The sequence below is a fragment of the Chiloscyllium punctatum genome, chromosome 45 (assembly GCF_047496795.1).
Source record: "Chiloscyllium punctatum isolate Juve2018m chromosome 45, sChiPun1.3, whole genome shotgun sequence".
Lineage (NCBI taxonomy): Eukaryota > Metazoa > Chordata > Chondrichthyes > Orectolobiformes > Hemiscylliidae > Chiloscyllium > Chiloscyllium punctatum.
In genome coordinates this window covers 45731397-45750145 of record NC_092783.1, presented here as the reverse complement: position 1 = coordinate 45750145, position 18749 = coordinate 45731397, and the positions used below count along the sequence as shown (strand labels likewise).

Genomic DNA, 18749 nt, shown 5'->3' with positions numbered 1-18749 from the left:
TGTTTTTACAAATGGGTAGAGGACAAAGGAGAGTCCTTTAGCAAATTTGTGGCTACTTTCAAGAAGTTAGCAGGACATTGCAAATTCAGAGTGTTCCTCCAAGATGCATTGTGGGACCTTTAGTGTGTGGCCTCAGAAATGAAGCCATCCAATGGAAGCTTCTAACAAGGAGAAACCTGGATTTCAAGGCAGTTTTCAAAATTGCTGCCTTGATGGAGTTGGCTGCCAGGGAAGCGACCCAGTTGGCTGTCATCAACTGCTTGTGCCAAATAGTGCAAACTCAGCAGAGTGCCATACCAACTGTAGAATGCCATCCATGTGGCAAGAGTTGCCATAAGACTCAAGGAGCCCAGCACTGCACATGTAAGTCAGTGAGTCATATTGCCCAAAATTGCTGGGAACAAACTAGAGGATGAGGCATAAAGTATGTGCCACCAACTAGGGAGTGGACAGAATCAGTGGGATCTGTGGAAGAGGCAGAAGGCCAGGGTCAGCAGTTTATGTTAAATATGCAGTCAGTACAGGGTGAAACTGATAATTTCTGAATTCTATCCAAAGTAGAGGGAAGACATTGAAAATAGAAGTGGATAGGGGCACAGTGGTGTCCCTGCTTTCTGAATTGGTCTCTAGGGAGAAGTTAAAGGCACTACCATTCATACCTGTCAAGATTATGCCACAGACATACACAGAACAAGTGGTGTCACTGAAAACCTATGTACTGTTGAAAGTATAGTTAAGGGACCACGTGCAGAACTGCTACTTTATGTAGTAAAAGGTGACTACCCCACATTATTCAGAGTTCCTGGTTACAAAAATTGAGGTTGAACTAGGGTGTGGGTAATAGGCTGGTGGACTCAAAAATTAACTTGCAAGAAATCCTGGACAAGTATGAAGATGTCTTCAATGGAATTCTGGGGAAAAGGGAAGGATTCAAAACTAAATTACAGTTGAAGCTAAAGGCTTGACTTAGGAGCTTGAAGGTGCATCTGGTACCATATGCCATCCAGTCTAAAGTGAAGGTGGAACTAGAACGGCTGGTGAATCTGGGAGCATTGGAATCAGTAACCACCAATGATTTAGGCCACTCCCATCATTCCAGCCTTTATGGGATGATGAGGATTTGTGGTGACTTAAGGTCACAGCCAAGCCAGCCCTGAGTGTAGATCAATACTCCTTTGGACTCATATACTAATTCAGTGGATTGGCCAGGGAAATAAATTTTCAACAATGGATCTGTTGCAGGCCAACCTCCAGATAGGGTCACACAGGAATCTTAGCTGCTGCTGACAATAGTGACACGTGGCAGTTTTCATGGGAGGCTATCATGAAGGCCCCTAGACTCAAATTTGTCTGTACTGAGATTGTTCTTGAGACTTGGCAATTACAAAGGTAAGTTTGTGTCTGATCTAGGAACTGTGCTAAAACCCCTGCATCAGTTGCTAGGAAAAGGGCGGCCATTGCTGTGCTCTTCCAGCACCACTAATCCAGAATAGAAATGGATCCAGGCATGTGAGGTGGCTTACCGGGAGGTGAAGCAAGCCTTAAAATGCATTTCTACCTGAAGTTGCATTACAGTTAGCTTGTGAGGCCTCACCTTATGGGTTTGGCGCTGAGATGTTGTGTATCTTACCAAATGGAGAGGAAAGGCACATTGCTTTTGCATCAAAGTCACTCTCCAAGATGGAGGAGAATTATGCTCAAGTTGAGAAATAAAAATTGTGTTGTGTTCAGCATAAGGAAGTTTGCCGATTTCCTTTATGGCAAGCACTCCATGCTACTGACAGAACAGAAGTCGCTAACCTCCATTTTTGGCCCGTTGCTCGGGATGCCATCACTGGCAACAACACAACTGCAGAGATGGGCTCTGGCTCGGTCGACTCATATAAGATCAAATACTGACAGGTAAAGAAACATAGCAATGTAGATTGACCGTCAACGCTGACAGTACCAGGGAATGAAGGTGTTCCCAACTTGAATATGAAAATTATATTCTTTGCCCAGGCTGAAGGCTGTCAGGATCAACAAATCATCAGTATAAGCTGGTTTTGAGCTGAGTGCTGGACTTATTCCTGAGAGGGAAGACCAGTTGTGGAAATTGCCCAGAATTACATCCTTCACTATCCAGGCGGTAGGAGTTATCCATATAGAACAGGTGTTTAACATGGGGACTGAGAGTTGTTACTCCTCTCCAATTAAGAGGAAAGGTGCTGGAACAAATGTACCAAGGCCACCGCAAAGCAGTGCTTCGAAGGCAATAGCTGGGAGGTATTTTTGGTGGCTGAAGGTAGACTTGCAGATTGACGAGAAAGTGAAATCATGTGAAGCCTGCACATTAGTTAGAAAGGCGCTGCCTTATCAACCCTTCACCCATGGGAATGGCCTCAAACACTGTGGCAGCAAAATTTCTTCAATTTCATGAGACCATTAGAGATGTTACTAGTGCTTGTGGATGCCCATTCAAAGTGGCTGAAGGTGCAGTCATGAAGTTGGTATCAGCAGAAACAATGATAGATTAGTTTGAAATGTTTTCCAGGTTCAGGAACCCTGACAATGGTCCACAGTTTGTGGCACAAGAATTTGAGGAAATCATGGAGTTGGACATGGGAGTTTGGTTCCATATCACCTGGCAAGAAATAGCCAAGGAGAGAGAAATTTTCAAACTTTGACAGCTTTACAAGGGAAGGGTTGCTTTGACAGCAAATCAACAACTTCCTCACTATGTATATGAACACAACCTCATCTTTGCTGGTAACACTGTTGCTCAGCTATCAGCTGAGAGCCATGTCTGACTTGTTGCAGCTGGGAGAGACCAGAGAGTTAGTAGAGTGAAACCAGGAAGGACAGAAGGATAGGAACTTCGAGGGTATTATACTTCTGGAGAAAAATGAATCCCAGGATATGACAGGACTGTTGTCAGATAGGATACAGACTAGGGATAAATTGTCACACCTCACCAGCAAAGGGCAGTCCCTCAGAATACTGAGCTGGTTAGGTTAGGACCGGTGATGTTGACTAAGTAATGTCTGTCTGAGCCATGGTTAGTCAAAGCCAGGAGATGTCAACAGCATCACTGGCAACAACAGCCAATTAGAGACATATCTGCGGAACAACAGGAGCTTTCTGAAGTCTGGGATACTTCACTGGAAAAGGTTCCTGAGATGAGGAACTGCCATGCTCCAGAGACTAATTATGTCAATGTAGTTTATGGATGGAATGTCTTGTATAATAGAGGAGTCATCATTCTTCTGTTGTTGCCATGATTTTGTAAATATTCATGACTATTTATATGCATTCTAGCCAATATATGTACAATCTTGATAATTGTATATATGTTTATTAATGAGACGTTTAAAATAAAGGGAAAAAGGTGTTATATATGTAGTGGGGCGTGCTGCCCCTTTTATGAGAGCTCGTGAGGAGGACCTGGAGGTGCAGAGCTTGTGTCCAGTCTAGAAGTACCTGTGGAAATGTCAGCATTGTCAATAAAGTATTCCTGCTCAAATTTACCATGTGTCTACCTGGTATACCTGGTTTCAAAGGAAGCACCATCATGACATGATGCTTTTACTCATCTCATCTCATTTATTGACCAGGGTCAGTTAACAGCATGGGACCTTTTGCCTTTTAAGTTGCATGTTTGTTTTGTATCATATCAAACTTTTATTTGAACAATTTTCATTGTTGTAAGTTTATCCATTAACAGTTCAGCCCAATTTATGATGGCCAAAACATTTCTCAATTCTTTGAAATCTCCCTTATTTAAATTTAAATCCTTGGTTTGAGACTCTCCTTTCTCTGTCTCAAGCCTAATATCAAATTGATTCATACAGCATAATCCTAATTTTCACTTGGATTAAGTACCTATAACACATCTCAAACAGTGGACTTAGAAGCAGCAAGCATGTTTTGTAATGGAATAAATGATTTCTAACTATCCAAAATTATGGTACATATGGAATACAGGAGTCAACATTCAATGAAATACAATGTTTTAATAAATATAAAGATATTCTACTGAGAAAATGATATAACAAAGTAAGGTGTGTAAAATTTGCTACATTGACCACAGTTATCGGCTATCTAATATGTATATATGCAAGGGCTACCATACAATATGGCAACAGACACACATGCAGGACTCACTTTCCTGTCTCAGAAATATAATTTCATGTCATAATTGCGTACATATCTTAGTTTTTAATGGGCAATTTTTCATTTGTTTGACATCTTCTGAAAATTTCTATAGCTTTTTGCTCCTTAAGACTGGGAGTACGTGAACATTAGAGCTGCAATAGGTAAAATTGTGTGCAGATAAGGAAATTCATGAATGGTGAAGATGTGAAAGGTGGAGTTTCACTGCAATACTTTGATTTATTACTAAACAAGTATGGTGTAGAAGTCCACTCGAAAGCAAATTGTTCTGGAAATAAAATTAATCAAACCTGTTATTTAGTTGTTGCAATATAGTTGATGTAAGTACATAGGAAAGTTTGTAGCTATTTACTTTATAATAGGAAATACATTTGATTGTCATCTGGAAACAAGAGAAAATTAGTGTTGGACAAATAAGGAGCATGTCACATAACATAACAAACTGTTTCAGATTCTGTAAGGGGGAGGTTCAACCTCTCCAGAAATTCCAGGGGACTCATAATTGGAATCAACTCCAAATAAATCCATTCTGAATTTCCAGTTTCTTTATTACTTACGCGTTTTTCTTTGACTTGCAGTTTTTAATCTGGGCGAGTACCGCCGTGAAGCTGTGAAATCATACAAGTCATTTGAATTTTTCCGTCATGATAATGAAGAAGCTATGAAAATCAGGAAGTAAGCAAATTTTCCTGTATCATGCTGAGTACAGAATACTTAATATATTGTCCAATAAGTGATGTAGCTAACTAGTATTCAATCAGGTTTGTGATATGCTACTGAAGTAATGTTATTTTTCCACTTATGATCCCATAGTTTGCCGAACATAGGTGACGGTGCAGAGTCCCATTCATATATTTACTTTGAGCTGTTCAGCTGCTAGGTACATCATGCTACAGAGCTCATTTATATTCTATTTATCAGAAACTGGAATCTTAGTTGACGTTGGCTCTGGAGTCGAGAATGTGGTGCTGGAAGGACACAGCAGATCAGGCAATATCCGAGGAACAGGAGAATTGACGTATCAGGCATAAGCCCTTCATCAGGAATGATGTCTGAAAAATTGATTCTCCTGCTGCTTGGATGCTTCCTGACCTGCTGTCTTTCCGGCACCACACTCTTGACTCTGACCTCTAGCATCGTAGTCCTCACTTTCTACTAGTTGATTTCAACCCTCCTGCAAAATCTAATCCAAAGATGCCTACGTTGAAGAAGTTCTCTTCCTCTCTCTACAAGGATCTTGGTGAGTCTCTCTCTCACTGCATCCACCACGTCATCTCCTCGGCCTTGAAGCTCTTCAGCCACGTCCTGAAGCAGACCCACTACCACAGCCACATCTCCTTCCTCAGTGCCTGCCTATGGAATCAACTGATCCCATATGGACTCCGGCCTACATTCAGATCAACACAATTTGGACCTGAACAGGACAACTAGTACATACTACAAATCCGAAACCTTCAGCAACAACCTCCGCTCTATGCTAGCGGCCATGTGCCACCCTACCTACTCTACCTGCAGTCAGCCCTGCCTCAGCTCAGAATCACACTCTCTCCCAGACCTGCAATGGACCTCTGCTGTTCTACATCCTGAGAAGAATTCACACACTCAACAAACGTTTTTTTCTCTACCATATTGGACATAAAAGAACATAAGTGAAGCCAACTTTCAAGTACTTACTTCAATACATGGGTTTCCTCAATCATTTCAGAACCTTCCTCTGGCATTTGGAACTGCTCAGATGCCATTAGCCATGTGGCCACTCCTCCTATGATTGGCACAGTGAATTATGATGTCACTTCCACCGCCCCTCAGACTGCAACCACTGCCGACCACACCACCTTCGCGATTGCTGTCCAAATGACTGCCTTTGCGACCACTGCAGGATCCGCCGCTATTGCTAGATCCACTGCTCTGGCATAGACAAAATACCTACACTGCACGTCACCTCTGCCCCCGCAGTTGTCGCCGACACTGCAGCCACTTCTACCCCAAAAGACATCACTCACCTGGACACAGAGGATACTATCACCAATGTCACTTCCGCCACCAGTGACGTCACCCACTGAAACTCAATCTGCCGTCACAAGTGAAGTCACTTCCGCTCCTGTGGGCACTGCTGTAGGCCCCACTTCTGCCCCCATAGCGAGCATCACTTCCGTTGGTGATATCACTCCTGACCCTATGACCACGCCCACTCAAGTGGCCGTCTCCACCCCAACACCCTTTACCTATACGCATTAATGATCTAGATGAAGGCATTAAAAGTAATATTAGCAAACTTGCTGATGACACAAAGCTGGGTAGCAGGGTGAAATATGAGGAGGATGTTATGAGAATACAAAGTGACTTAGACAGGCTAGATGAGTGGACGGATGCATGGCAGATGCAGTTTAATGTGGATAAATGTGTTATCCACTTTGGTGGCAAGAACAGGAAGGCAGATTACTTTCTAAATAGAGTGAAGTTAGGTAAAGGGCAAGTACAATGAGATCTAGGTGTTCTTGTGCATCAGGTAAAAACAATGACTGCAGATGCTGGAAACCAGATTCTGGATTAGTGGTGCTGGAAGAGCACAGCAGTTCAGGCAGCATCCAAGTAGCTTCGAAATCAACGTTTCGAAGGGCTTTTGCCCGGAACGTCGATTTTGAAGTTCTTGTGCATCAGTCAATGAAAGCAAGCAGTAAAGAAAGCTAATGGCATGCTGGCCTTCATAACAGGAGGAATTAAGTATAGGAGCAAAGAGGTCCTTCTACAGCTGTACAGGGCCCTGGTGAGACCGCATCTGGAGTATTGTATGCAGTTTTGGTCTCCATATATGAGGAAGGACATTCTGGTTATTGAGGAAGTGCAGTGTACATTCAAGAGATCAAATCCCGGAACAGCGGGACTATCATATATTGAAAGATTGGAGCAACTGGACTTGTATACACTTGAGTTTAGAAGGCTGAGAGGGGATCTGATTGAGACGTATAAGATTATTAAAGGATTGGACACTGTGGAGGAAGGAAGAATGTTTCCGCTGATGGGTGAGTCCAGAACCAGAGGACACAGTTTAAAAATAAGGGGTAGGCCATTTAGAATAGAGTTGAGGAGAACCTTCTTCACCCAGAGAGTGGTGGATATATTGAATGCTCTGCCCCAGAAGGCATGGAGGCCAAGTCTCTGGATACTTTCAAGAAAGAGATGGATAGAGCTCTTAAAGATAGTGGAATCGAAGGTTATGAGGGTAAGGCAGGAACAGGATACTGATTGTGGATGATCAGCCATGGTCACAATGAATGGTGGTGCTGGCTCAAAGGGCCGAATGGCCTACTCCTTCACTTATTATATATTGTCACTCAGTTCCAGCCCCACCCCAGGTCCTAGCTCCCAGCTGTGCTGTGTTTTTACTATTCCCCCAGACTCTGCAGATGAACATTTACTGCAGATGAACATTTACTTCTCAGCAAAGGCCTCACCTTCATCCCCCTACACTCATAAATTAATGAGTTTGACATGTGCCGTGACCTTGAACATTTCTTCCGCCTCTGTGCCCACTATTTCAAACAAGACTCCTGCCCACCCACCAAGAATCCTTGCTCTCACCTCCAACACACCCCATTCACCTGGCCTGTTACTTGCCCTTGACCTCTTCATTTCTAACTGCCACCATGACATTGACCACCTCAACCTGTCCACCCCTCTCATCCACCCCAACCTCCCGTCCTCACAATGCGCATCCCTCCGTTCCAACCAACATCACTATCAAACCTGCAGACAAAGGGGCGCTTTGGTGGTTTAGCGAATGGACCTCTACACCACTGAAGCCAGGCACTAAGTTGCAGACACCACCTCCTACTGCCCCCTCGACCATGACCTTGCCTCCCATCACCAAGCCTTTATCTCCCAGGCCATCCACAATCTTATCACCTCTGGGGATCTCCTATCCACAGTCTCCAACCTCATTGTACGCGTACCCCACACCGCTTGATTCTACCTCCTACCAAAGATCCACAAACCTGATTTCCCCCCTCAACCTATAGTCTTAGCCTGCTCCTGCCCTATTCCTGATGAAGGACTTATGCCCGAAACATCAATTCTCCTGCTGCTTGGATGCTGCCTGACCTGCTGTATCTTTCCAGTATCACACTCTCTACTCTGATCTCCAGCATCTGCAGTCCTCACTTTCTCCCTGTTGTGCTCTAGGGCACTGAATTTGTCAAGTACTTGAATTCATGTTTGTTCATTTATAACTCCTTCACAGAAATGTTGAGAAAACACATCAAGCTTAAGAGCAAAAGTGTAGTAGGTCCTATCAAAAGTTTGGTCAAAAAAGTGAATTTCAGTTCGGATCTCAAAGAATATTAAAAGTGGTGAGAAAGGTTAAGTAAACTAAGTGTTGAATTTAGTGCCAAGGGCTAGGCAATTCAGAGTTTGAGTATGAAGTTGTAAGCAATTTGAGTGGAAACTTCTTACCTCAGCCAAAATTTAAATCAACCTTGGATATTAATGATCTGTTAAGTTGAGCACTTGTGTCACTTGTGTCACCGAATTAGCACTTTTTTACATAAATTGTGAAGGAACTGTAGTCAGTACCATATTCTATGCATTGTGCAGTTTATATCAAAATATGAGAAGAAAAAGGTATCACCTCTGTTTTCATAACCACCCACTGTCCATTTCACACCAGAATGATCAAAACTCGTGTCAAGACACTATCTTTCCTTTTACTTGGAGGTGACTACATCATGAAGTTCACTGCACAAAGGAGAAAAACAAAAAGGAATATGATTGTTCAAGTCACAGGAGAAAAAACAGTGACCAAAAGAATGAATATATTCCCACAATATTGGGGAAACTTTAAAGCACAGAAGACTTACTTTGCTAATAGAATACATACTGTGTAAGATAGTCTGATTCAAAATGCATGTTGTGGTGTTGACTAGTTAATTTACATGCTATTCGCTGTCTTCTTGTGATTTATTGGGCTAATCTCATGAGAAAATTACTGAACTTTGTAGACATTTAGTAATGTAATGAAACAGCATCAACCTTCTAGATGGCACATGTGAAATTTTAAAAAGAACCATTATGAGCACTATGGAGAGCATTGCATATCATCTTAGGGTATGCTCAGTGCTGCAGAGAGCTGTGATTTTATTGTGCCTGTTTCACTTTTGCAGAGAGAAACTTGGCAAATCCTGACATTCGTATTCAAAATCAATTCTACTATACAAGAGCTATTTGTTCAAATATTAATTTTCCCTTTGCTTTCAATAGACAGTGTGCCTTAGATGCCTTGAAGGATGTGAAAACCTACCTTACAGATGAAAAGGGACAGATTGCAGTAAGATGTTTTAAAATTGTTATGCTTATGTTGGCAACTTATTTTTTTTGTCATTTATTTTGATATTCAGCAACAAAGAATAAAAGTGTGCACTTAGACTATTTCATTGAAACATTAAATTATTTTCTTATAGTTTCTAATATTGCATATGTTCATAGCTGTGTCTAAACAAATATGTGAATTAATTTTATACTTATTGCATTGTATGTATTAACGTAGAAGTTTTACCAGTTTTGTTAGGTTGTGTGGACAACAGAATTGTCATGGAATGGGAAATTAATGCTGCAAGTTATGAATGAGTTATCTCAAAGCAAAAGAGGAATTGCGAAATGCATCCCATTTCTTGTTCCATGTTTATCCACTAACTTTATTCTTTGTTGCTGCTCCTATTCTTATTCTGTTCCATTATGGGTACTGTGTTATTACTATCCCTTCCTTCCAATGCTGCTCCAAGTTGCTACCCTGTGGTTTATAATACAGGTTTATAATAAAGATCTCAGAGAAGAATCTGATGAATGATATAAGATCTGACTGTCATTACACTATATTGGCTAGTCATTCCTCCTGTCTTAAACACACCCCTATACTTCAGTGTAGCACTAGACAGCACACCCACCGGCACATAATGTGGCTAATCACCTGAAGTGATAGTTTAACAAAACAAAATTGAAGTTCGCATTGGAAATATGACATTAGTATTAAAAATATTGTTTTCTTTTTAATGAAGGGTCATGTTCTCTCATAGTTTTGAGAGATCATTATTTCTATTCAGTAAAAATATAATTTGTGTATAGATTTAAAGTCAATATAATTTTTTTCATTTTATTTCTCTATCCCAGGTCTTTGATGCAACTAACACAACTAGAGAAAGAAGAGATTTAATCCTGAGTTTTGTACGTGATAATGCATTTAAGGTTAGAAATCAGAAGAAGGAGCAAGTTTTCTTTTGTTGGTATTAACAGAATAATTTTAACTACTGTCAAAGTAAATATTTTGTCCAAATGTATCAATTCAACTTAGAGTGCTTGTTAACATTATCTTTATTTATTCATTCATAATTTTGTGAGTTAAAGCAACGAGTGATAGAAATGTAGTACAGTGATTATGTTATGGCATTTAAGACTTGAAGATGTAAACTGGTCATCCAGAGACATGAATTCTAAACCTGTTATGGCAGTCAGGGAATTTCAATTCAGTTCATTGAATAATCCGTGTACAAAATTAATATTAGTACTGGTGACTACAAAACCTCTGGATTGTTGTAAAACCCATCTGGTTTCTGGGGAGAAAATCTGTGTCTGTCACCCACCCTCTCAGGAAACCAAAGCAATTTGTTGCATCCTAACTATCTTTTGAAATGACCCAGAAACTACTCGATTCTTTAGAAGGTGGCTCATTTGAATAGTTGTCAGGGATGGGCAATAAATGCTGGCTTTTCCAGCAACCGCCAAATCCTGTGACTGAAGAAAAAATTGAAATATCTACAGAGTCTACTGAAGCATTAATTTGTAGAGTAGAAGGTTCTTAGTGAATTCTTCATGAATTTCTCATAAAAGAAATTTTACCAAAGATTTTACATTTTTATAGAAATTGACTGCAATTGCTATGGCATTGATTATGAGAAATATTTAGGTATTACATGATTTTAGTTGACTGCTTAACTAAGCAAGAATAACTTTTTTCCCAGGTGTTCTTTGTTGAATCTGTCTGTGATGACCCAGAAGTTATTGCTGCAAATATCAAGGTATGTAATAGCATCCAGAGATTCCTCCCAATAAAGATCTAACAAACTATTTTCTTGTAAAAGAAATTCCATCATCCCTGCTGTAGTAAATTATAGCAGTTCACTGTCTGATTTTGTTTTCTCCTGTTTCTTTGTGACAAAGAGTTTGGCTTCTATTTGACTTTTCTGCACATTGTCACAGCTGATACTGCATGCTACATGGAGAATGCTGTTACTGTGGGCCTCTAATATTCAGACTTTGCTACCTTGTCATGCTGAATGTCATTAGGTTACGTTGTCCTATGAAATCTGTTTTTATGACAAATGTCAGAAGATTTACTTTCTTATAATCAAGTATAATGGAATCTATGAACAAGGGGAAGCATGTGTTCAAACTCTGCCAATATGCTGCCTTTTAAAAGTTTTGCCCACAGCAGTGGTCTCATGCTGGGAAATCTCCACTTTGTTTGGTTTCCCATTAACTTACATTGATTACATTCGCTGTGCAGCTTTTTAAGCTGTTCTGCTTATTAAAGGTGAATGAAAGTCTGGAAGGGGATATTTTATTTTACATCCTTTTCCTCATCAGAAAAAAGCATCTTAAATAAATTTTAAAGCAGAATCAGGAAGTACTTTCTTCTGTTATTATAGATAATTGAGAATAGTGTTTTTTAAAATTCTGTTACATAACTCAGTAGTATCAATTACAACAGTGTTTGAAAGCTGCTTTAATGGACATAGGGCAGCAAGTTCAAAATGGTAAGGAACCTTTTTTTTAGAAAAAAATTATGTAGGTAGAATTGATGATGTGTCATCTCTCAACCTCACGCCCCACCCCGACTCCCTCCTCCAAATCCCCATGTTTCAACACTTCACCTCCCTCTTTGCTTGGTATTGAGGGCCTCTGGATCACCTTGTATACAGTAATTTACTCAAGTGTAGCCTTAACTATTTGTGGTGGAATGTTTCTTGGATATGCAGAGCTGGAGGGAGGTTGATATCACTGTTGATTAACCACAGTATCAATAAAGTCAATATTTTTAAAACAATATTGAAATCATGTACCTAATCCCTTGTTTCATTTTCCTCTGTTTTATATCTGAATGGTGCTGCTGTGACTTGCAATAAATTAGAGTTACAACTAAGGGTCTTTTTCTTAGATTACATACCTAATCTGATTATACAGGCATTTGGTCTCACCAGGAGCAATGACATCCTAAACATTTATTGATGCAATGTCTTTGCCAATCCAAGAGAATGTCAGAATTTAGAAAATTATAGACGCATTATTTATTGCTGATTCTATATGTAAGCATTGTCTGATATAGCAAGTATAAGACCTTTCACATATATGTACAGGAGGTGAAGGTATCAAGCCCAGATTATGCAGAATGTGATCAAGACCGTATTATGGATGATTTCCTCAAACGAATTAAATGTTACGAAATCACCTATGAGCCACTGGATCCTGATAATTACGACAAGTAAGGGTTTTAAAATAAATATTCGATTATTATCAGGTGGCTTAAATTATGATCAGCTTCTTGTTGAATGTATTATGTTCTTAAGTCATTTATGTAGAGACAGTCTATCAAGTTTAAGTTGGCCTACCACACAGCAATCCAGTCAGTTCCTTTCTCTGCTTCTATTCTTAGAGCTTTGTAAGTTTATTTCCTTTGAGTGCCCAATCAATTTCCTTTTGACACTCTTCATTGTCTTTGATTCCTCCTTGCTCATGGGCAGAGAGTTCCATGACCACTTATTGTAAAAATGTTCTTTCTTACTTTTTGTCCTGCATTGTTTGCCAAGAACTTGAATTTTTATAATGTCATAGAGGTTGACAGCATGGAAACAGACACTTTGGCTCAACTTGTTCATGCCATCCAGTTTTCGCAATTTAAACTAGTTCAATTTGTCTGTGCTTGGTCCATATCCCTCCATTCCTATCCTATTCGTGTACCGGTCCAAATGTTTCTTAAATGACAAAATTGTACTCGCTTCAACCACGACCTCTGGCAGCCCATTCCAGACAGTCACCACCCTCTGTGTGAAAAGATTCTCCTCTGTACACTTTTTATAACGTTCTGCTCTCTCCTTAATGTTATGCCCTCTAGTTTTAGACTCCCCGATCATGGTGAAAAGCTGTCAGCTACCAACTATCTCCTATTTCTTGTAATATCAGCTAATTGGAGCATTCTTTCCAAGTCCGCATTATCCAAACCTGATGTAATCATGAACATATCAATCAAACCTCCCTGCCAATTTCCATTAATCCCATGGAGAACGTTTCCAGCTTCTGTAATCTAACCTTTAAGTAAAATTCTGGTAAATCTCCTGGGCACCCTTTAAACTACCTTTACTGTTAGAAATCCTGTACAGACCATTAACTTTTTAAAAAGATACTTAAATTCCCAAAAGCAACTTAAGAGTATCATTACAAGACATCAAGTTTTAAGACTGCTACTAAACAGTATTTAGTTAGCCAATAAGATATTAAACTGCAAGAAATAAAACTATATAATGTGACTGGTGGCCCCACACTGCAAATATAGATTATGAAACACTCTCCAAAATGTTAGTCTTTTTAGGTAAAAGTCCACAGTCATTTCTGTTATGTATGTAGTTGGGTGTGTGTAGCCCTTTAAGACCATTTGATGAAGGGTTGGATGCAGGTTAAGTGACCCAGAGATGGGAGCTAGAGGGGTAGTCTTGGACTGACAGTGGAGCTGAGAGGATAAAGTATTCCCTGTTCAAGTTTACCCTTTGTACATATCATACTCTAGTTACAAACACAATAACTGGTGACAAGAATGGGATCCAGTCCACAAACTGTGTGACTGCTGGTTTCTTTTTGAACTTCAGAAATGGTGCAAGTTTGAGGAGGTAGCATTGAGGGAAGCGGTCACGAGGGGCAGGGTCACAGCCAATAGCTGAAGAGGGCAGTACTCACTCACTGCTGAAAAATGTATTGCTGGAAAAGCGCAACAGGTCAGGCAGCATCCAAGGAGCAGGAGAATTGACGTTTCGGGCATAAGCCCTTCTTCAGTACTCACTCACTGACTGAAATCGACATGAAGTCATGGAGGACTTGGGCTGTGGTCGACAGCAGGGAAGAGTGGTACACTAACACACTCAGTAAAGGAGAGGTCTGCACAGAGAACATTCACCAAGAGGTCTTGGGATGCGAGCAGCTACTAGACTTTAGTGCAAAAACTCCCACCGGCAGGAAACAAAAATGGGGATAGGTGCCAATTTGAAACGATAGGACCATTTGAAGGAGTGTTGGATGTGTACACCGAATGTTTTGATGTGCATTTAAAGGTGAATAAAGTGGGTCAAGATATAATGCGGCCGGTTTTCTTGATTTGGAGGTGCCGGTGTTGGACTGGCGTGGACAAAGTTAAAAATCGTTATAGTCCAACAGGTTTATTTAAAAGCATGAGCTTTTGAGGCACTGCCTCTTCAGGTGATTGCGGAGTAGGACCAGAAGACACAGAATTTATAGCAAAAGGGTTACAGTGTCACAGTTGTAATGAATATTAAACAAACTTACATTAAGTCTTGCATCTTTTCAGATGGGATATGCTGTTTTAGGCTCTTTAATATGAAAATCTGAAAACTCCTTTTAAGTTACATTCTCAAGGTGGCTTCAATATATCTAACAATAGGTGTTATGGTAGCTCAGAGAGGTAAAAACAATAACTGCAGATGCTGGAAACCAAATACTGGATTAGTGGTGCTGGAAGAGCACAGCAGTTCAGGCAGTATCCAACAAGCAGCGAAATCGATGGGTCCTGATGAAGGGTTTTTGCCCGAAACGTCGATTTCGCTGCTCGTTGGATGCCGCCTGAACTGCTGTGCTCTTCCAGCACCACTAATCCAGTTATGGAACTCAGACAATGTATTAAAGGTGTGAACTTAAAGTCTGTCCCAATGTTGAGTCAGTTTTCTTTCTAAAGTGGGACTATCAGAATCTCACATGGATTTATGCAGTTTTTGAGCAAAATAAAATGTAATTCTGCAACTACAGATCCACCCCATAAATTTACATATGCGGATATGCAGGGGAGACCGAGTGGGTGTGTGCAAGTGGGTGTGAGTGTATGTGAAAAAGTGTGTGTAAGCTTGCTTAATAAACAATCCAGGTCTTTTTCAAAGTATAATTTCAGTTACACCACACTGTAAACCTTTGCTATAAATTCTGTGTCTTAGAATCTTATTCTCCACAATCACCTCTTGAAGGAGTAGCGCTCCAAAAGCTAGTGCTTCCAAATAAACCTTTTGGACTATAATCTGGTGTTGTGTGATTTTTAACCTTGGTTGTGTGTGTGTGTGTGAGAGAGAGAGAGAGAAAGAGAGAGATGGGATATAAGCCTGTGAGAGGGTGCAGGAAGTGCATGTGTGCACGCATGAGAGAGAGCTTATGTATGAGAGGAGAAGGTTTGTGTGTGTGTGTGTGAGAGAGAGGGAGTGTGTATGGTACAGTGGAGTCACCTGCTGGTTTTCTTGAGTACCTTTTGAGAGCAAGAGTTTCACAATTCTAACAAGTCTAGTGAAACCAGAGAAACCCACAGAAGACTTAGCAGGAACAATGAAATGTGTTGGAGTTATTCTGCACAAAAGCCACTGATGATTGCAGAATTTTCAGTTTTTTTAAAAAAGATGCAGCACGAAGGATAGTCCATTGCCCAATCTGTACCTGCCTTAAAGATGTTCGCAGAACTTTGTGAATTTTTAAAGCGTTTGGTTTGGTTTGTGGCCTCTGGTGTCAAGCCATTTAGTGGAAGCTACTAACAAGGAGAGACCTGGATTTAGCGGGGCAGCTTTCAAATGGCTACCTCGATGAAGTTGTCTGCCAACATAGCAACCCAATTGACTATTGTCACCCGAGTGAAAAAGTAGTGGAAACTTGGCAGAGTGCAGAACTAACTGTAAAATGCTGTAAGAGTGGCCAAAAGGAGTCAACGTGTTTGTCTTAAGAAGCCCAGTGCTGCAGGTGTCAGCCAGTGGGTTATTGCCAAGCACAAATTAAGCAGGAAAAGGAGTATTTAAATGATATAATTTAGAGGACAAGGTATAAAGTACATGCCACCAGCCAAGGAGTAGAACGGGGGTCAGCTTTGTCTGTGGGAGAAACAGAGTAGCGGAACAGCTAAACATCCTGTTGCTACAGGATGAAGCTGATTTCTGGGCTCTTCCAAAATTAGAAGGCAAGACAATAAAGATGCAAGTGGATTCATGTGCAGTGGTGTGTCTGATTCCTGAATCTATATATAAAGAAAAGTTAAAGGCATTGCCATTGAAACCTGCCAAGATTACACTTTGGACATACATGGGACAATTAATGCCACTGAACAGCTATGTACTGGTATAAGTACAGCTAAGGAGTGAGTGTGCCAAAGTGTAACCAGATTTGGCACCTGGTTACAGAAAATAAAAGTTAAATTAACATGTGGCTAATGGGCTGGCAGACTCAAAAATGAGTTGATTAGATTTTGGACAAATATAAGGGAAAATGAAGTTAAACTTTGGGTGAAATGAGAGGCTTGTCCAAGGAATCTGAAGCCCTGTTCAGTACTGTATGCCATTCGGCCCAAAGTGGAGACAGAACTGGTATGGCTGGTGAAAGTGGAACCAGTAACCATTAGTGGGCCACTCAAATTGTCCTGGTCTTAAAAATAAATGGTACGGTGAGCATTTGTAGTAACTTTAAGGTCAATATCCACTTCCACATTTTGAGGACTTGTTTCGTGGACTGGCTGGGGGAAAGAAATTCTCAAAGATGGATCTGTCTCAAGCCTACTTGTGGATGGCTGTTCATGAAGGAGTCCCAGCCCTTGCTGACAATAGTGACACACGGGACATTGCTCTGCTGCAAACCACTGCCTTTTGTCATCACATTAGCACTTGCTGTATTCCAGAAGGCCATGAACCAAATTTTTAGTAGACCTAAACAATATTTTTGTTACTGGATCCTTAGCAGATGAGCATTTGAGAAACTCAATCCCTAAAAAAGTTGTAGAAATGTGGCCTTCAAGTAAAAAGGGAAAAATGAGAGTTTTCTTTTTAAAAGACTCCAGAGTGTACCTGGGCCATGTCATAGCCAAGAAGATGAAGGCTATCATAAATGCCCCTAAACTAGAAATTATGTCTCAACTGAGATCGTTCTTGGGACTTGTAAAGCTATTATGTCCAGTTTGAGTCCGATCTGGCAACAGTGCTAAAACCCTCCATTGATTGCTAGGAAAAGGCTGACCATGGAAATGAAACTAGAAATGTGACGTGGCTTACTGGGAGGTGAAGCAAGTCTTAAGGTGGTCTGAAGTGTTGATTTATTTTGACCTGCAGTTGCCACTGCAGTTGGGGTGTGACATCTCACCTTATGGGGTTGGTGCTGTACTGGCACACATCTTGCAAAATAGAGAGGGAAGGCCCACTGTGCTCGCATGAAAGTGACTAATGAAGACGGAGGGTAGGTATACTCAAGTGGAAAAAGAAGGATTTGAGCATTGTGTTCTATATTAAGTTCATCCATTTCCCCTATGGTAGTCATTTTGTGCTTTTGATAGACTACAAGCTGCTAGCCTCCATTGTTGACCTGTATACAGGAATATAGTCAATAGCAGCAGCATGCTTGCAGAGATGGGCACCATCTCTGTCTATCTACTCATATGAAATCAGATGCTGACAGCTAGAGAAGGACAACAATGCAGATGCTTTACCAAGGTTACCACTACCAGGAAATAAAGATGCTCCTGTCTGGAACCAGATACAGCCTGAAAATGATGCACTTTTCCCCAGGAAGACAAGGTAACAGTATGAGCAAGTCAAGTGCAGAACATTACCCGAAATGAGTTTAGTGTTGAGAAACTGCCTAGAATTACACCCTTACCTGTCCAGGAGGTGAGAGTTATCTATAGTAGGCGAGTATTTAATTTTGAGAAAGAGAGTTGTTATCCCTCTCCTTGTGGGAGGAAAGGAACAGGAACAAGAATACCAAGGGCACCCCTGCATGGAGCAAATGAAAGAAAAGGCAGGAGCTATTTTTGGTGGCCGAATGTGAACTCCCAGATTGAGAAGTGGGATCATGTGAATCTTGTGCATTAGTAAGGAAGACTCCACCATTGTCGCCCCTTTGCCCAAGTGACTGGCCTCCATCACCATTGCTGTGGATTCATGTCACTTTCATGGGACCAGTAGAGGAATGGATATTACTAGTGGTCATTTGATGCCCACTCCAAGTGACCCGATGATGCCGTCAAGAATTCTGTATCAGCAGAAGTGATGATAGGCCAACTGGATGAAATAATTGCCAGGTTCAGAAACCTTCCACCCCAGTTCCACCGAACAAGTTGTGAATGACAATGGTCCACAGTTTGTTGCACAAGAGTTCATGGAGTACCTGGAAATTCGTGGAGTCAGACATGTGAGATTGGCTCTATATTACCTTGTGACAAATGACCAGACAGAGAGATTTGTTCAAACCTTGAAGCAAGCCTTAAAGCTCTCTGAAAGTGAGATTTCACAGGAATGGCACCGCAACAAGTTCCT

The 18749-nt window shown here is 40.8% G+C and overlaps 1 protein-coding gene across 1 annotated transcript in view; it reads left to right on the top strand.

The window, feature by feature from the left end:
* The window catches only part of LOC140467340 (6-phosphofructo-2-kinase/fructose-2,6-bisphosphatase 2-like), a 90485-nt gene that overhangs the window by 29530 nt on the left and 42206 nt on the right, over nucleotides 1-18749 (top strand). The window contains exons 3-7 of the mRNA XM_072563633.1: nucleotides 4731-4827; nucleotides 9409-9475; nucleotides 10315-10389; nucleotides 11163-11219; nucleotides 12558-12682. Coding sequence (XP_072419734.1) covers nucleotides 4731-4827; nucleotides 9409-9475; nucleotides 10315-10389; nucleotides 11163-11219; nucleotides 12558-12682 — 421 coding nt within the window. The remainder of the gene's footprint in view (nucleotides 1-4730; nucleotides 4828-9408; nucleotides 9476-10314; nucleotides 10390-11162; nucleotides 11220-12557; nucleotides 12683-18749) is intronic.